Source organism: Dromiciops gliroides, chromosome 1 (genome assembly GCF_019393635.1).
Source record: "Dromiciops gliroides isolate mDroGli1 chromosome 1, mDroGli1.pri, whole genome shotgun sequence".
Taxonomy (NCBI): domain Eukaryota; kingdom Metazoa; phylum Chordata; class Mammalia; order Microbiotheria; family Microbiotheriidae; genus Dromiciops; species Dromiciops gliroides.
Genome location: NC_057861.1, coordinates 219,337,351 through 219,354,989, shown reverse-complemented (window position 1 = coordinate 219,354,989; position 17,639 = coordinate 219,337,351). Strand labels below are relative to the sequence as shown.

The 17,639-nt window shown below is 33.7% G+C and overlaps 1 protein-coding gene across 1 annotated transcript in view; it reads left to right on the top strand.

Annotated features, from left to right (window-relative positions):
* Positions 1 to 17,639, top strand: part of CEP192 (centrosomal protein 192) — a 153,295-nt gene that overhangs the window by 54,191 nt on the left and 81,465 nt on the right. The window contains exons 13-19 of the mRNA XM_043978257.1: positions 4 to 213; positions 2,415 to 2,535; positions 7,090 to 7,211; positions 8,247 to 9,264; positions 9,352 to 9,499; positions 13,686 to 13,857; positions 14,317 to 15,205. Of these exons, the coding sequence (XP_043834192.1) occupies positions 4 to 213; positions 2,415 to 2,535; positions 7,090 to 7,211; positions 8,247 to 9,264; positions 9,352 to 9,499; positions 13,686 to 13,857; positions 14,317 to 15,205 (2,680 nt within the window). The remainder of the gene's footprint in view (positions 1 to 3; positions 214 to 2,414; positions 2,536 to 7,089; positions 7,212 to 8,246; positions 9,265 to 9,351; positions 9,500 to 13,685; positions 13,858 to 14,316; positions 15,206 to 17,639) is intronic.

Sequence of the window (17,639 nt, the reverse complement as noted above, 5' to 3'; positions counted from 1 at the left end):
TAGGAAGAGAAAATAGATCTTCAGAGCACTTCAGGTGCCCTAAGGGATACATCATGGAGTCCATCTGTTAATTATAATATATTGAGGAGATCAGTAACGACATCTGATATGGCTGGTGATGATGCCAGTTATTTGCGGCTTTCTTTAGGGGAGTTCTTTGGTCAGAGATCTGAAGCACTTGGCTGCCTTGGAGGGGATATTAATGTGAGAAGGGTATGTATAAGAATATGCAAAGAAACACTAAAGTAACCAGAAATTATGCTTTATAGCTATCTACTTCGATACTATACTAGGTGATAGATCATAATTTGCCTCAAACCTTTTAAAGATTTATCTTTTATTTGTATTTTGTAGCCTTTAGAAACTTAAGTTATGCTATATTCTCATAGAATCAAATTCATTTCTCTATATAGAAATCAAAATCCAAGGGTGGAATGTAGAAATGTTTTTGAATTCAATTATTGAAAGAATTCATTGAAAGTTCATTTCACTATTTAAAAAAAATAAATTAATGAACTTCATCTGAAATCTGACAGTGAAAACATACCACAAGACCTGCAGGTGGCTTTTAATGTATTTTTAACCAACTTGAAGGGATATCAGAATTACCCTATTGCATCCAAACCTTAGAATGAAAGCTTGTCATGTTATTCAAAAAAGTTGTATGAATTTTGCTTAAATGAAATTATTTTTTAATTTTTGTTTTATTTATAGAAATATTTAATTGGGGAGGTTTGTAGAGTACTTGCCTTTATATATAGGTAGTTAATATGTGAATTGAAAAGTGTTCATTAAAGGGATTATTTTATGGATATTCCAAAGTAATAAACACTTGGTTTTGGTCTCCTGTAAGGTAGAAGATATATATGTTATTCTTAGATATTTCAAAAAATGTTGTAATAATTCTTTGGATTGATAAGTAATTGGTGGTTGGATTCATAAACACCTTATTGGCTGTCCCAGACCTACTGGGACAGACTGTAAAATTATAGGGCAATATTTAGCTCGGGCCTTGCAGAGAGCAGATTGCCTAAAGCATAGTTAGTTATTTTTATAAAATATATCCTCATATTGACTTAAATTCACAAAGCTTATCTGCCAGCATACCATCATTTTTTTTTCCTACCTTGATCTGATTTGAGACGTGGCTTTATTACCATGATTAGCTCTGGCACTAATTGTCAGGACAATTTTTTCTCCCAAGTAAAAGTGTTTTACAACTTCAAATGAAATTACTAAGAACTGGATTTTAGTCAGTTTTTTTTTAATGGCATATACATTGCTTTATATGATCCCAGTTTGCAGGACAAGAGAAGTGAATGAATCTGCCTTGGATCAGACTTTCTATAGAGTTAGCTGGTGAAAAGAAAATGCTTTGAATTCATCAGGGTAAAAAGGATATTCCCTTTTGTTTCTTGTTCCTGGGTCTTTGTGAATTTATTGATGAATTTGTATTTGTGTTTTTTCCTCTCTTGAAGGATGAGTATATTTGAAATAAAATGTTTGAAAGATAATTGCTCTGAGTGCTAAAAGAATACTGCTTAGCTTATTGGCCCTCTTACTCCATTCCTTTTCTTCCCTAAGTACCAGAAAAATAGTACACTCACAGTCAAATAAAATCAGTCATTTATTAAGTGCCTTTTGTACATATAAATGCCATTTTACATAAATATATATAAGAATTTAAGAGAGAGACAGAGAGTGAGAGAGTGCACAAGTGAGCTAGACTAGAGTTAGGATGACAAACAAATTTGAGTTTTGTTAACTGGCAAGAGGAGATTTGTTTGCTTTTGATTTACATTTAAATGGGTGAAATATAATACAAAATTATAAGTTCATCAGAATGTATAGCCACTACTATTATAGTCAGGGAAGGGCTTTATGGAAGAAGTATTTGATTTGGTTCTTCAGGGATGAGACAGGTACCAATAGGTGGAGATGAATAAGTTGAATAAGTACTATCATGCATTTCTAATAGTGTTCTGCAAAATACGAGTAGTGATAAGTGGGATTATTTTAAAGAGTTCTTCTCAACCTTGTGAACAAGTCATTTTTGGCCCATCAAACTGTGAGATATGTAAGTGGCATTGTCATACAAAATATTTTTCTGTAGCATTAGTTGACTTGGTTTCATATATGTTGTACAATAGGGTTAAAGAGAGGAATTGTCAAATAAAAATCCATCAGTAAATGCTCATAACTTTTCAGGACTGTAAAGCAAAGTATATAAAATTAAAATGACATTTCACTGAAATATAATTCAGTTATTCAGAGGACATTTTGCTTGGAGGGTTGGGCTTGATGGACTGTTAAGAGTTCTGAACTACTTTGTAAAATGAACTTTATTATAGTAAAATCTCCTAAAATATTACATTTTGAAAATTAAGAAAATAACATGTTCAATTATTTTGTAGCCATCGTTTGGTTACTTTATTACATCTCCAGAAAAAAGAGAACCTGTAGCTCTATTGAGGGAATCTGATGTGTCAGCAGACAATTTAGAGCAAGATCAAGAGCAGCATGTTCTTTTTTCAGGTAATGGTTGAAGTTTTGGGGCATAATTAACTCGTAATATTGTAATCCTTTTTTAAGTAATAAATATACTTTTGGGTTCCAATTTTTATTCCTCCTTCCCTCCCTCTCCTCCCTCCTTCGTAAGCAATCAGATATAGGTTATACAAATATAATTATGTAAAACATTACCATATTAGTCATTTCATATAAGAAAACTTGAATAAAAGAAAAAAATGAAAGAAAGTGAAAAATAGCGTGCTTCAGTCTGTGTTCCATCAATATCAGTTCTTTCTTTGGAGGTGGATAGAATATTTCATCAATAGGCCTTTAGGATTTTCTTGGATCCTTATATTGTTGAGAATAGTTAAGTTATTCACAGTTCTTCATCAAACATTATTACTGTTTCTGTGCATAATGTTCTCATGGTTCTGCTCTCTTCATTATACATCAGTTCATAAAAGTCTTTCCAGGCCTTTCTGATATCATCCTGCTTGTCATTTCTTATGGCGCAGTAATATTCCATCACCATCATATGTCATAGCTCGTTCAGCCATTCTCCAATTGATGGAAATTCCTTTGATTTCCAGTTCTTAGCCACCACAAAAAGAGTTGCTAAAAATATTTTTGTACAAATAGGTCTTTTTCTCTTTTTGGGGATGCCTTTGGGATATAAACCTAGCAGTGGTATTGCTGGATCAAATGGTATGCATAGTTCTATAGCCCTTTGGGCATAGTTCCAAATTATTCTCCAGAATGGTTGGATCTTTTCACAACTCCACCAACAGTGAAGCTTTCCCACTGCCCCTCCAACATCCAGTATTTTCCGTTTTTGTTATATTTGCCACTCTGATAGGTATGCGGTGGTACCTCAGAGTTGTTTTAATTTTCATTTCTCTGATCAATAGTGATCTAGAACATTTTTCATAGGATTATAGATAGCTTTGATTTCTTTGTCTGAAAACTGCCTGCTCATATCCTTTGACCATTTATCATTTGGGGGATGACTTGTATTTTTATAATTTTGACTAAGTTCTCTATTTGAGAAATGAGGCCTTTATCAGAGATATATGTTTCAGAAATTCTTTCCCAGTTTTCTGCTTCCCTTGTAATCTTGGTTACATTAGTTTTGGTTGTGCAAAAGCTTTTTAATTTTATATAATCAAAATGATCTATTTTACATTTTGTTTTACTTTCTATATCTTCTTTGATCCTAAATTCTTCCACTGCCCATAAATCTTGACAGATAAACGGTTCCATAGTCTCTTAACTTGCTTATAGTATCATCTTTTATGTGTAAATCATGTACCCATTTTGACCTTATTTTGGTATATGGTGTGAGATGTTGGTCTATACCTAGTTGGGTTTTTTTTTTTGTTTTTGTTTTTGTTTTGTTTTGTTTTGTTTTGTTTTGGTGAGGCAATTGGGGTTGTGACTTGCCCAGGGTCACACAGCTAGTAAGTGTTAAATGTCTGAGGTAGGATTTGAACTCCAGTCCTCCTGAATCCAGGGCTCGTGCTCTATCCACTGCGCCATCTAGCTGCCCCTATACCTAGTTTTTGCCATACTGTTTTCCAGTTTTCCCAGCAGTTTTTGTCAAATAATGAGTTTTTGTTCCCAAAGCTTGGATCTTTGGGTTTATCATATACTAGATTGCTATAGTCTTAATGTTGTAATCTTAACTGTTGCTTTCACTCCAGTCTATATTTTCTTAAACATTGATAGAGATAGCTACTGAGCAGTCTCTCTTTTAAAAATACTAAATTTTCCTTTTCCTTACATTAAAAGTTTTTTGTATTAATTTGGGACTTTAGATCTTAAATGCTTGTTGATTAATTGGATCCATGAAAGTTTTGCCTATAGGCTTCCCAATCCCCAGATCCATATTACCTTTTAGAGATTTGTGGCTATTATTGGCTTCAGTCATAGTAGTCAGATTATAGTTCTGGTAACAGCCTGTACCTGTATTTTGTGCCTCAATAAATAAAAAGAGGTTCATTCACTAGTAGACTGATCATTAATTAGATGCTAAATTCTTTGGTGTTAGCAACCCCCAACACAAAGAAAAATGCAAAATGGACCTCAGTCATACAATAATCATGTAGCTTCTCCAATAGTTTGGCAACATGTAAGGTAGGAAAGGATGCTGAGAATAAGTTTTTGATCATTTTATGAATCTTAAATGATGACATCCTACATGTCAGGTCCATGTCTACTGTTGTGCAATAAGTATGTGTGTGTTAATTTGAGTAATTTTGGCATTCTTGCTATAAGTAAAATGAGAAGATGATGATCCTTGAGAGTTGGCAGTGTTGGTTTTATCACATGCCTAAAGGCAAAAATAAACATTATTTCTTAGTAAATATAATTTTCTCCTTTTGCAGTGTTCTTCATAAACATTTATAAAAAGACTACCATGAAGATAATTGCAACATGTTTGTCACTTTCTGTGGCAGGAGGGTAATGAGGTAGAAAAAGTTTTACAAAGAACTCAAAGTTGCCAACTTAAATCAACGTAGACTTAAATACTTGGTAACTTGAATGTAAAGGTGTGGTTAAGAGAGGATGTTAAAAATGTTGGAGAGGATGTCTCGAAAGTAAGAAACAAAACAAGTTGGAGACTTTTAGACTACACAGAAGCCTCACCTATTATAATCATTGTGAATATTTTCTTTAGAAAGATTTGGGGAGTGCTAGACATGGCTACCACCAAATAACATGAAGAACATTGATCATATTTTAAAAGATAAGGAATGATTACATATATGGAAGTCATTTCCTAATTGACTTTTGAACCACAAAGCTCAGAATCAATACCAACCAAATTTGAAGAATAAAAATGAGAATATGGACATGCACTTGAGTTAATTCCAACCCAACCTTTTAACTAAGCTGTTGATGCTAGAAAGTGGGAAATGACATTGACATAGACTTACTGTTTCTTTTTTTTTTCCTTATTTGGTGAGGTAGTTGGGGTTAAGTGACTTGCCCGGGGTCACATAGCTAGTAAGTGTTAAGTGTCTGAGGCCAGATTGAACTCAGGTCCTCCTGACTCCAGGGCAGGTGCTCTATCCACTGCGCCACCTAGCTGCTCCTAGACTTACTGTTTCTTAAGGAAGTTTAGCCAGAGTAAATAAAATTATTACCATAAGTGAAACCAAAAGAGCCTTGAAACTTCCTTAACTACCATTAATTCCTTCCCAAGGAGAGAAATGAAAGCCCAGCACATGCTGATTAAATGCTTTCTAAGTGTTAGGCTCTGGGAATGTAAGACAAAAATAAAAACTTTCTTGAAATGAAAAATGAGGGCTCCAGCTCCCAAGGAACTTGTGTTTCATATGTTATGTGTCCTTAATAAATACTACATAACTATACTTTGTGCAGTGTAGTATAGTGCAAAGTACACTGAACTTAGAGTCATTAGACTTGAATTCATATCCCAGATCAGCTATTTATGACCTTGGGCAAATCACTTATCTACTCTAGGCCTCAGTTAACTCATCAGTAAAATAAGGCGGTTGGACTAGATGCCATGTCAGGTCCCTGATAGCTCTAGAACTGTGTATCCCAGACCCTATGTATTCTCAGCAAGGGCCCTTCCCACTTTACTCTAGTTAAAGGTTTTGCTACCATGGCCAATGGCATCTTGAATTTGAAGACTGGAATGTAGTCAAAGGTGAAACTTTATAATGAACCTACAAGAGCCAGAGAACTGATTGGATACTGGATCTGATAGTAAGATAAGCTTTGTGACCTTGAACAAGGCACTTCATCATTGAGGCCTTGATGTTCATTACATGTAAAAAAGGAGAGGTTATTAGCTCTCTAAACTGTATTTATGCTATAAGAGTATAAACTGTACTTTATTTTAAGTAAATTATTTTAGGTTCCAATTTCACTTATTTAAATGCCTGAGCACCAGTTGTGATAATTGTTCTGTGGGGTATAAAGTTGTATAAAAATAGACCCTGTCTTCAGGGAGTTTATAATCTATTAGGTGAAATAAGTCCGAAGATCAACTGGGAAAAAGGAAAGTAAAGTAAAAACATCACAATGCAATCATTTGGAATATTTTTCTGTCATCCTTTTCCTGTGAACAGTGTGCTTATAATTTACATGTACTTTATATTGTTTCTAGTAATTAGTGGTGGATTTAAGTGACATTACAATCTCATGATAATCATTAATATCACGAATTAGTTGAATACCAGTGTTCATAGCAAAGTGCTCTGCTTTAATCATGATTCTTACTTTGCATTTATATATATAACTTAACAGTTGTAAAGCATGAATTACTTCCCCTTGAAACTTTTTTTCAGAAGGTAGACTAAAATTCATATAGTTATATAACTAATGTAAAAAATCAAGTTTCTCCCCAGAACAAAACAGAATAGGTCTTACCATCAGCCCAGCTGCTGTCTTGTTCATTGCCTCAACTCATTCTTATTTAGTGAGAGATCAAAGTATCTTTTTGGACAGTAGCCATTTCCTTTTGTCTTCTATGTCACAGATTAACTTTATCAACTATGTTGTTTCTACATTACACTATAAATTAAAAAAAAATTTTTTTTTCTTCAGAAGATATAAAAGAAAAATCCAGGGAGCCAGTATGTGATGGATCAGCTACATTTAACACTGATGATTTGGAGACCACTTTACAAATAGATGAAAATGATAGTATTTTTAAAGGAAGAGCAGAGGTAACTTGACCTTTTTATGAATAAATCACATTTAGTTAAAGTTACTGATTACTCTTATATAGAAGGAATATTTGATACTCATTTTTTCCTCTCCCAAATTATTTTTAGTGATCAAAAAGAATAGTTAGGTTAGTAAAATGTTTAAAATGCACATATTTTAAGAATTTATTTTATTACTAGCTTGCACATATTACTTTGTAACCATGCTTATTTCTGTATAATGTAAAACATTTCTCATTTTTATGTTATGCTTAATTTGTAACAGTTTTTGATGGCATCCCTGGAAGTTATTTTTACCATAATTTTATCTAATGATGAAACAGAACTTACTTAACTCAGTGGCTTATTCGGAATTGTTTACAGACTAGTTTGAAAGGCTTCAAACATATAGAATAAACCATATGACCTATCAAAAAATAAAATCTGGCATGCTGTGCATTTATAAAAAAATTAGTGTGTCTTCTTTTTCCTTCCCACTTATGTGTATCCTTTGCAGCTGCCTTTTTGCCTACTCTGATGGCTGGCTCTGGCTGTTGGCATTTTTAAGATTCTGGTTCTTAATGATCCCTGTTTTTCAATTTGTGCTTCATCTAAAGCCTTGAAGGAATCATTTATAATCTTTCTTTAAGTGCTAGTTTTCTCTTGCTGGATATATTGCATGTTTTTTATTATTGAAATTGTTTAGATTTTTAAATCCCTTTAAGAACTTTTGAATGAAGCTAATGCATAATTTTTTTTTTTAAGTGAGGCAATTGGGGTTAAGTGACTTGTCCAGGGTCACACAGCTAGTAAGTGTCAAGTGTCTGAGATCGGATTTGAACTCAGGTACTCCTGACTCCAGGGCTGGTGCTCTATCCACTGTGCCACCTAGCTGCCCCTAATGCATAAATGCTGATGTTTTACTGGGCCACTTAGCTGTTATATACAATTGATTCACGGACATACTAACTTATAATCCTTATAATGATCATGCAATACTTATATATCTCAATTGAATTAGTTTACCTTGAATATGAATTATTTTCATTTTTTTAGGACACTTTGGTCAACACAAGCAACAATGAAAGACATGAAGACATGATTCCTGATTCTACTGATACTATACTCCATATAAGTACCATTGCTTCAGCTATTGCTAATGCTTCAGTGAGTGCTGATCCTTCCCAGTTAGCTGCTATGATAATGGCACTTTCAAATAAAAGCAAACAGAAGATTTTTCTAGAAGCTAGTAATAAAGAGAGGGACTTTTCTTTTGTGAATCAAATGTTACCTAGTCATTTAGAAAGTAATGGAACCAATACATTTGATATGGAGAAATACCTCAAAAAAACAGAAGTTAGTAGATGTGAAGGCAATTCTGATAACTTTTTGAAAACTGGGTTATCTGGTATCTGGGATTTGTCCTTATCCAATAAACAAACCATGCAAGATTTTCTTGAAGTAGATTTACACACTGACAGTGTAAATGTAAGGGAACCAAAAGAAAGTCCACATGTTATTTTTAATAAAGAAACAGAAATAGAAAGTCAGGAGTCATTTGGTACATCTAATTTAAGTGAAAATATTGAAAAACACTGGGGTAACAAACAGTGTGTAGAAAACGCTCCTGATAAAATGATTGCTAAACATTTATTACCCAAACAAATCTTGGCAATTGGGAGAAGTAATATAAGAGAATCCTTAATGGATGATACTACAGAAAGTGAAAGGCCACTCAAAGCTCAGTCTTCTTCATTAAAGCAGATTGCAAACAAAACTATGAGCCCTCTAAATTCACTTCTTGCTAGTGGGGATAGAGAGACAGTTGATAAAATGATTTCCAAAATACCAGATGTTGGTAGAGGTGAAAAACCTGAATTGATCAGCACTCCAAAGCCTAGTAGTTGTTTGCCAATGAGAAATTCTACCACAACATCGAACTGGACATCTGTAGAATGTAAAGAAATACATGATAGAGAAATCCAGAGGCAAAACAAGGACAATTGTGAGCCACACAGCAATGACAAACATATGACCTTTGAACAATCGCCTGAATTTTGCCTCCAAAATGTTGGTAAGTGTTACTGTGTACACATGTCTGTTTGTGTTATTTGATCAGTTTCACCATATTTATAGTGCTTTTTTCCCTGTTTTCATCGAGGAACAAACCATTGTTTAACAAATTTGAAAAACACCTCTCCTGAACGGGATGCGCAGTGTTTAGAAGATGAACGATTTAGCTTTAGACCTTCAACTTCACCACTGATTCATTCTTCTCCTAGTGAAGTTTCAGAAACACCTATGTCAGTGTAAGTATTTTTCAAAGTGTAGAAATTGTTTTTGTTTTTTGCAAAAGTGTAGAAATTATAATCCTTATATCTAGCTTTTAAGAATATAAATTGAAAAATGTACACAAATTTTAACAGATCCTTTAGTTATAAAAATAAAAGGGAACATTTTGCCCAATTAGTAATCAAGTGATTTGATAAACAACTAAATTTGATTTCTAGGACTTAATAGGTTTTTAGGGTTCGCAGTAGATGTTTTAACAAATTGCCCCTGTACTATTGTAGATCAATGCCAAAACATGGTAATGTCTAACTTTTGAGAACCTGGCATAAGCAAAGGGCTGAATGCTTCTGGTCACTGTTCTTTGTTGATTCTTGTTTTAAGTTCAGTATTAAGATATATCATTTCATACATCTAACCATATTGTACATATGTTCTACTTAGAATTGTTGCACATTCGATCAAGATTTTAGTTTAAACAGATTGCAAAAAAAGTGCAATTTTTTTTTTTTTTGGCAGTGTGATATTGTATTTAGGTAGCATAGTGGATAGAGAGCCAGGCCTGGAGTGAGGAAAACTTGAGTTTGAATTTGGCCTTAGACCTTTGCTAGCTGTGTGACCCTTAAGTCACTTAATCCTGTTTACCCCAGTTTCCTCATATGTAAAATGAGCTAGAGAAGGGAATGGCAAACCACTCCAGTACCTTAGGCCAAGAAAACTCCAGAAGAGTTAGAAATGACTGAAATGATTGAACAACAACAAAAAAAATTGTTAAGAAGAGCACTGGGCATAAAACAAATTCTTCATTTAAACCATATAAGTTTTCTTTTTTACAAACAGGATTCTTTGGGTCAACAATTCAAATTTTCTTTTTGTACTAATGGAAGGAAACAATATTACACATAGTTAAAATATATTTGGATTATAGAATGAAACTCATTTACAAATTTTTGGTGAGGAGGGATCAGTGGGAATTAACAGGATTTGAAGCAAAATGAAGTGCTTTGATTTTTTTAATTAAAAATTTTTTTTGGGTGGTTGCAAAGTATTGGAAGCAAATTAGATGCCCATAATTTGGGAATAGCTAAACAAATTGTGGTATATGAATATAATGGAATCTTATTGTGCCATAAAAACAAATATGAAGAACTCGGATGAAAATGAATATTAATATGAGTGAAGTAAGAACCAGGATGATAATTGGTAACTTGACTAATAGTGTAAATGAAAAGAATGACAAAACTAAATACTGCATAATTAGACAACTGAACTTAGTCCTACTGAAGAATTGAGAAAGGGCACCTCCTTTTCTTCTTTGAAGAAGTAGGTATCTTTGGATGTGGAATGTTGTCAGATGTGGCTGATATTTTTGTTGATTTTGCTGAACCACATTTTTCTTTTCAAATTCCTGTTGCCGGGGAGGGCTAGCAAGATGGGAAAGGGAGAAAGAATAGGTTTGGTAAGAAATAATTTCTTTAAAAAAAAAAAGATAGTACTTTGGGACATTCAAAATGCTCAAAATAATGAACACATACAATTTTAGAAACCCTGTTAAACATTTGAGTTGCCTTATCTTTTTTTTTTTTTTTTGTGGGGCAATGGGGGTTAAGTGATTTGCCCAGGGTCACACAGCTAGTAAGTGTCAAGTGTCTGAGGCCAAATTTGAACTCAGGTCCTCCTGAATCCAGGGCTGGTGCTTTATCCACTGTGCCACCTAGTTGCCCCCCCCCCCCCCCACTTGTCTTATCTTTTAAGAATACCAGCCTTGGGGCGGCTAGATAGCACTGTGGATAAAGCACCAGCCCTGGATTCAGGAGGACCTGAGTTCAAATCTGACCTCAGACACTTGACACTTACTAGCTGTGTGACCCTGGGCAAGTCACTTAACCCCCATTGTCCCCCCCCCACACAAAAAAAGAATACCAGCCTTGAATCAGACTCAGTCTTGGTTTAGGCCTATTTGGTTTGATTCTACTTGGTGGAATAGGAACAGTGGGAAGTTATACAGAGTTTGTAAGAGGAGGTTATAAGGAAAACTGAGTTCCCTGTAATTGCAAATTTTAAAGTCAAAGAGACTGGACCACTTGTTGAAATGATTACAGAGTATATCCTTGTTCACATCTGATTTGGATTAGATGACTTCTGTGAGGTCCCTTACAACTCTGTACCTATTCTGTGTTGTCCTTTTGTTAAATTTGGTACATCCCTCTCTTTGTTTGACATAGTTATTTTGAATTTAATGTCTCTCCTAGTAGACAGATGTAAAGAAAATTTAATAATTTCTTGTCATCTATCTTAGTTTCAGACTGTGTTATTATGATAATCAAATCTATAAAGAAACAAAGTTAATATTAACAAATTAATCAAATAAAAGGGGCTACTAATGTCAGCATTTTTCCTGATAATTTTGAGAATAGTCCTTTTTAGTTCTGAGAATTTGTATGTGATTCACATTCTGCTTGTTTGTGTTTCTAGAAATGTAAACATAAAGATTTTGACCTATTTTTACTATAAAAGTTCTTCTGAGGTGCCATATGATTAATATTTCTCAACAACTGAAAGTGTTTGTTCTAACTCTTGAATACCCTTATAAAGTATATTCTCCATTTATCCTTCCACTTTGACAGTATGTTATTAAAGGATTACTGTAATGGACCAGAGTGATTATTACCACTTTATGTTGACTTTGTTTCCATTATTATACTTTGTTCTTCCTACACTCTGAATAATGTCATCTTTCTTGAAATTTGCCATTTCTTAGAGCACAGCAGTATTCCATTGTGTTCCTATGACAATTTTAGATAATAAAAATAATAACTAGCATTTATATAGTGCTTTAAGAGTTCCAAAGCTTTTTATAAATATTTAATGTCATTTGATTATCATGACAACCCTGGGAAATAGGCCTTATCATTAACCATTCTGTGAGAAAACAAACAGCTTCATTGACTAGCTTATATCAAACTCCTAGTAAGTGTCTGAGGTCAGATTTGAACTTGGGTCTTCCTGACTCCAGGTCTGCCATTCTAACTACTGCACTACCTAACTGCTTTTCAATCATAGATATAGAGCTGGCAAGATCCACAGAGGACATGTAGTACTAAGCCCTTTATTTTATAGACAAATTTGTTTAGCCATTATCCACTTAGATTTTTTTCGTTTCTTTATTTTTGCTATCAGAAATAATTCTGTTACACTTTTTTGGTACTTTGGCATTTTTTCTTGCTGTCAGTAAATTCATTGAGATATAGTTTCAGTTATAGTCTTAGTATTAGAGAATGTAAGTGGTTGAAAAGGGTATGAAAAATTGAGTAATTTCCTTTATATGATTCTAAATTGCTTTGTAAAATGGTTCAACCACTTCACAACTCTATGAACTAATTAACTTTTGTCTTCCCATAGCTTTTCTAGAAGTTTTTCCATTTGTAATATTTTTGAGCTTTTGTTGTACTTTTGGTTTTTACCTTACAGTAGTTATTTATGCATATATTTTCTCTGCTCAAAAGAAAGCATTTTTCAAATAAAGCCTTAGAAAATGGTCTTAATCTTTCTATTGATTAGAAGTTTTGTCCAGCCTGTTGCCTGAGTAGCTACTGATCAACAGATTTTCCTAATCCAAGTTTCTATGGTCTTTATCTCTGTTGCTTATTGATGTTGTGAACCTCATCAGTAGCAGAGGCTTATAGGAGGGTAGGTTCACTTGTTGGTATGTACCAATAAGTTATAATTTTGATAAAGATTAAAAAAAACCACACCATAAATGGTTAATTTATATGCAATGAAACGATTGCTTTTTATAAATAGAATTTATAGGCAATCTGAAGCTTTAGACAGCATTTTTTATTCAACTTCTACAATAGGAATTTTAAGCACATTTACTATAAAAGAAATAATTTGACTTACCTGTATAGGTTACTACATAGTCCCTGTTTCTTTCAGGTGAGTCTTTTAAATGTGATGAAAATCACATACTAATGGGAGTTTAATTTTAATTTGAGACAATTTAAAGAAAACTTGGTAGTTTGATAGTTTTGTGACACTTTACCTCATTTTGTATTAATTACTGTTTAAAGAAGCTATAGAAATTCAGGAGATGTTGCATTTTTGAATTACAAATAGTGAAGAAAATGGCAGGAATTCTACAAATACTGAATAAATATCACATTATATACTTCATAAGACCTAGGTTTTCCTTTTTTCTTTCAGAACTGAATCAAATTTTCTTAGCTCATCAAGTCATCTTCAGAGACCTTGTGATGATAGTATATTACCTCAGTCTGTATGTTCAAGTCCTAGTATAGCTCGGTTAACTTACATCTCTGTCCGTGATGGCACCTTTCCTTCTACAGTTGTTGGTGATATTTCTGGGAACAGTCAGGTAATACATAAAGCTTTTATTAGTCTGCATGCTTCATAGTAATTACATAATCACTGTTTCATACCTAAAGTCATAGACTTTACAGAATTTGGGAAGTAGAAAAGACCTTAAAGATGATGGAAATGGTGTGTTTAGGTTCAAATATAGTCTCTACAGTAAAAAGAAAAACATTTGAAATACACATGTGACAGAAAATTATTTGCTTTGGAAAAGACTTAATTCCCATAGGTATGAGCTGAAGGCCAGCTGAATGGTGTTTTTTTAATGTGTGAATTTTTTGAAATGCAAAATTAGTTTTCTCAGTTTGAAAATTTTAATGTGTAGAGATGGTATCTGGTTGATACAGGGATTACATATACATTTATCTTAGGACCTGTATAAATATATCAGGATAATTTGACTTTATGACTTACAATATTTCTGTATTTTGTTTTAAATAAATTTTTTGGTTACATTTAGAGTGATGCTCCTGGTGAACTGAGCACAACAATTATTCGAGCCAGTCCAACTCCTTTGGAAGTGCAGGCTGTGGAAAATATAAAAGAGAAGACTCCATTACAAAGCAGTGATAAAGTCTCAAGTGTTAATTCAAGCAGCTTGGATAAGAACAGAGAAACAGATCAGCCTGATACTTCTGGTGGCATAACTGAAGATGTACTATCAAACTCTAAAGTTTCTGAGCACTCTTCTCTTAGAAGTGCCCAGCGGTTCCCTCCTAATGAATTGAGCCAAGGAATTGGGCCTTTACCAAGCAAATCTTGTCTCTTCCATCCACCTTTGTCAACTAAGGTAGATACACCTGTGTCTTGCCAGGACTGTGTGACCCAAAGTCAAGAATTAACCTCTACAAATATGTTACCACCATACAGTGGTTTAAGCAGCCACATTCCATTACCTCAGAATACTTCAGGTGATCAATATGTGACAGTTCCCAGCTTTAACTCTCAGGGACCTACTTCTGAAATGCCGGCTTTGTCTGGTACAGTTCCCACACTCCTTAATAGGAATTCTCTTACAACAACATTTAATCAACAGCAGTATTTGGGAACTGTATCAACAGGAAATGTTGCTTTGCCTCGATATCACATTGGCAGTTCAACAGTTTGTGGCCATTCTGGAGGATATCCTTGTACTGCCATTCCAGGAGAACACATTCAGAATTCTGTTGCAGTAGGAATGTGTCTAGGACGTAATGTTGGTTCTGGATTATTGGGTCCTACTTCCCTTTGTAGTGCTCATTCTAATACAGTACATCAGAATCTTTTAAGTACTGCAAAACCATTTTCTGGGCCTCCCATTGGAACTTATGGAATTGAACCATGGGACTCACAAATTGCATCGGCATTTGGTAAGAGACTTTTTTCATTGTTATAAATTTGCTAATGTAGGATAAGAACTGAATTGTAGAAAAAGATTGTAATAAGTCATAGACCATTTTGCATGTTGAAATTTTTTAAATTAATTGGTAGGGAGTATATAAATGAAAAACTATACACAGGTCCTTAACATACAATATACATCCTAACAGTAGAAACAAACTAACAGTGAACAAAAATTATCTTGCTTTTTTTTTTTTTATCTTGAAATTCTATTTCTTTTGACCTTTTTCTTCAAAGAGTAGCAGTCAGTGTATATATACTATCCTGGTTCTGCTCATCATTTTGCATCACTTTTAATATTTTTGTGTGTCCTTACACTTTGTCATCATTAATATTATACAAATTGTAATTTATATGGCCAGTCTCCAATTGCTAGACATGTGATTTCCAGTTTAATGCTATCATAGATATTGATATTAGTTAAAAATATAGGTCCTTTTTTTCTTTTCATGGTATTCTGAGGATAGCTGGCCTCAGAGTCAAGAAAACCTGGGTTTAAGTCCTTTCTCTGTCATACACTGACTATGGGACCCTGGGTAAGTCACTTCTTGGCACCCTGGGCAAACCTGCCTGTTAAGTTGAGACATTGGTAGAGGCAGTTTTCTTCTGTAAATGAAATACTTAAGTCAGATGGAAGAGACATGAGTTTTAATGATAAACCATTGTAGGAAATTTCTTTCCATGTTGCTCTCCAGAAAATTCATGCTCATTTGAAGTTTTGCTAACAATAAACGAATCATTCTCCCTGAAAACTTCCTAACATGAAGTGGTTGGGTTTTTTTTTTTTTTTTACTTTTGCTTATGTAGTTGTTACACAACAGTATGTTAGGGTTGTATTAATTTGGATTTCTCTTATTGTTAAGGGATTTGAATGTCTTAATGTGATTATTATGTATTTGTATTTCTTCCTTTTGAAAAAGGTTTGTCTTTTGACCATCGTCCCATTGTGGCAATATATTTCTTTTCCTACTCTGCTTCTGTTCTTTCCATTTTAGAGGTGTTTTGTTTTTTTTTTAAGTGAGGCAATTGGGGTTAAGTGACTTGCCCAGGGTCACACAGCTAGTAAGTGTTAAGTGTCTGAGGCCAGGTTTGAACTCAGGTACTCCTGAATCCAGGCCGGTACTCTATCCACTGCACCATCTAGCTGCCCCTAGAGTTTTTCTTTATACAAAAATGTGTATCTTTGTATAATCAAACTTATTAATCTTCTATTTTGGGGGGATGTTTCCTTTCATAGTTAAAATGGATGTAAATTCCTTTTTCCCCCCGTTTAGAAAAATATTTATATTACTTTTATATTAGCAGACCAGACCAATTTTCACTGTTGAGCTATTTAGTTTTTCCCCACCAGCTTTTCTTGTGTAGTTAATTCTGTTCCCTAATGGTTTTTATACAATTAGTTTATCAAACATTAGTCTTAAACATGCATTGGACTTGATTTCTGGGTACTCTGTTATGTTGCAACCAATGTGTTTCTTTGTAAAATTTTTTTGTTCTGAACTTAATATTTAACAGCAAATAGAAATAATGTAGGAAATAAGAAATTAATTTTAACATACAACCATTAGCATTTAACACAACCAAGTAAATTATCAGAAGCTAAAAAAAAACTCAGGAGAAAAGCATTAGTTCTTAAAAAATACTTGAGCTTTTAAAACCACATTTGTTCACAACAAACAGGAGCAGGAGATATTCCACCAAATGTTCAGTTATTATTAATTGATTTCAGTTAGGCTTAATTTGAATTTGTTTTAGGATGGCCTATTTAGAACTGGAAGGTACTCCAGAGATTGTGTTGTTGTGTATCCCTGTCATTTTATAGATTAGGAAACGTTGTCCTAGAAAGGTTAAATGGTTTTCTAAAAACCTCACAGAGGTGGAAGGATTTCAACCCTGTTCTTATTCCAAACTGAGTACATATTCTACTGTGATGCTATGCTTTTATAGTAATCAAATGAAATGATATTTCTAAAGTTCTTAGAATGCTGGCACGTGGTAGGCACTATAAAAACGCTTATGTCCTTTTCTTCCTCCTCCTCTAGTGATAGAGCTAGCATTTATATGGTATTTTACTTAAGGTTTGCAAAACTCTTTACATTTTATCACATTTGATCCTCACAACCACCATATTGTATAGCGCCATTTAACTAATTTGGAAACTGGCAGAGGGAAATAAAATGACTTGCACAGAGTCACACAGCTAAATAGGTATCTGCCGCAGGATTTGAACTAAGGTCTTATTGACTCACTTACTGTATAAATTGTGTCACTTTGATAAATTTATAAAAAGATATTTGATATTACAGGAGAATGTTTATTTTTGTAATTTCCCTTGATCTTTTCCATGATTCCTTTGATAATGAATGAACGGTACCTGGAAATGCTGATAAATTTTGTGGATTT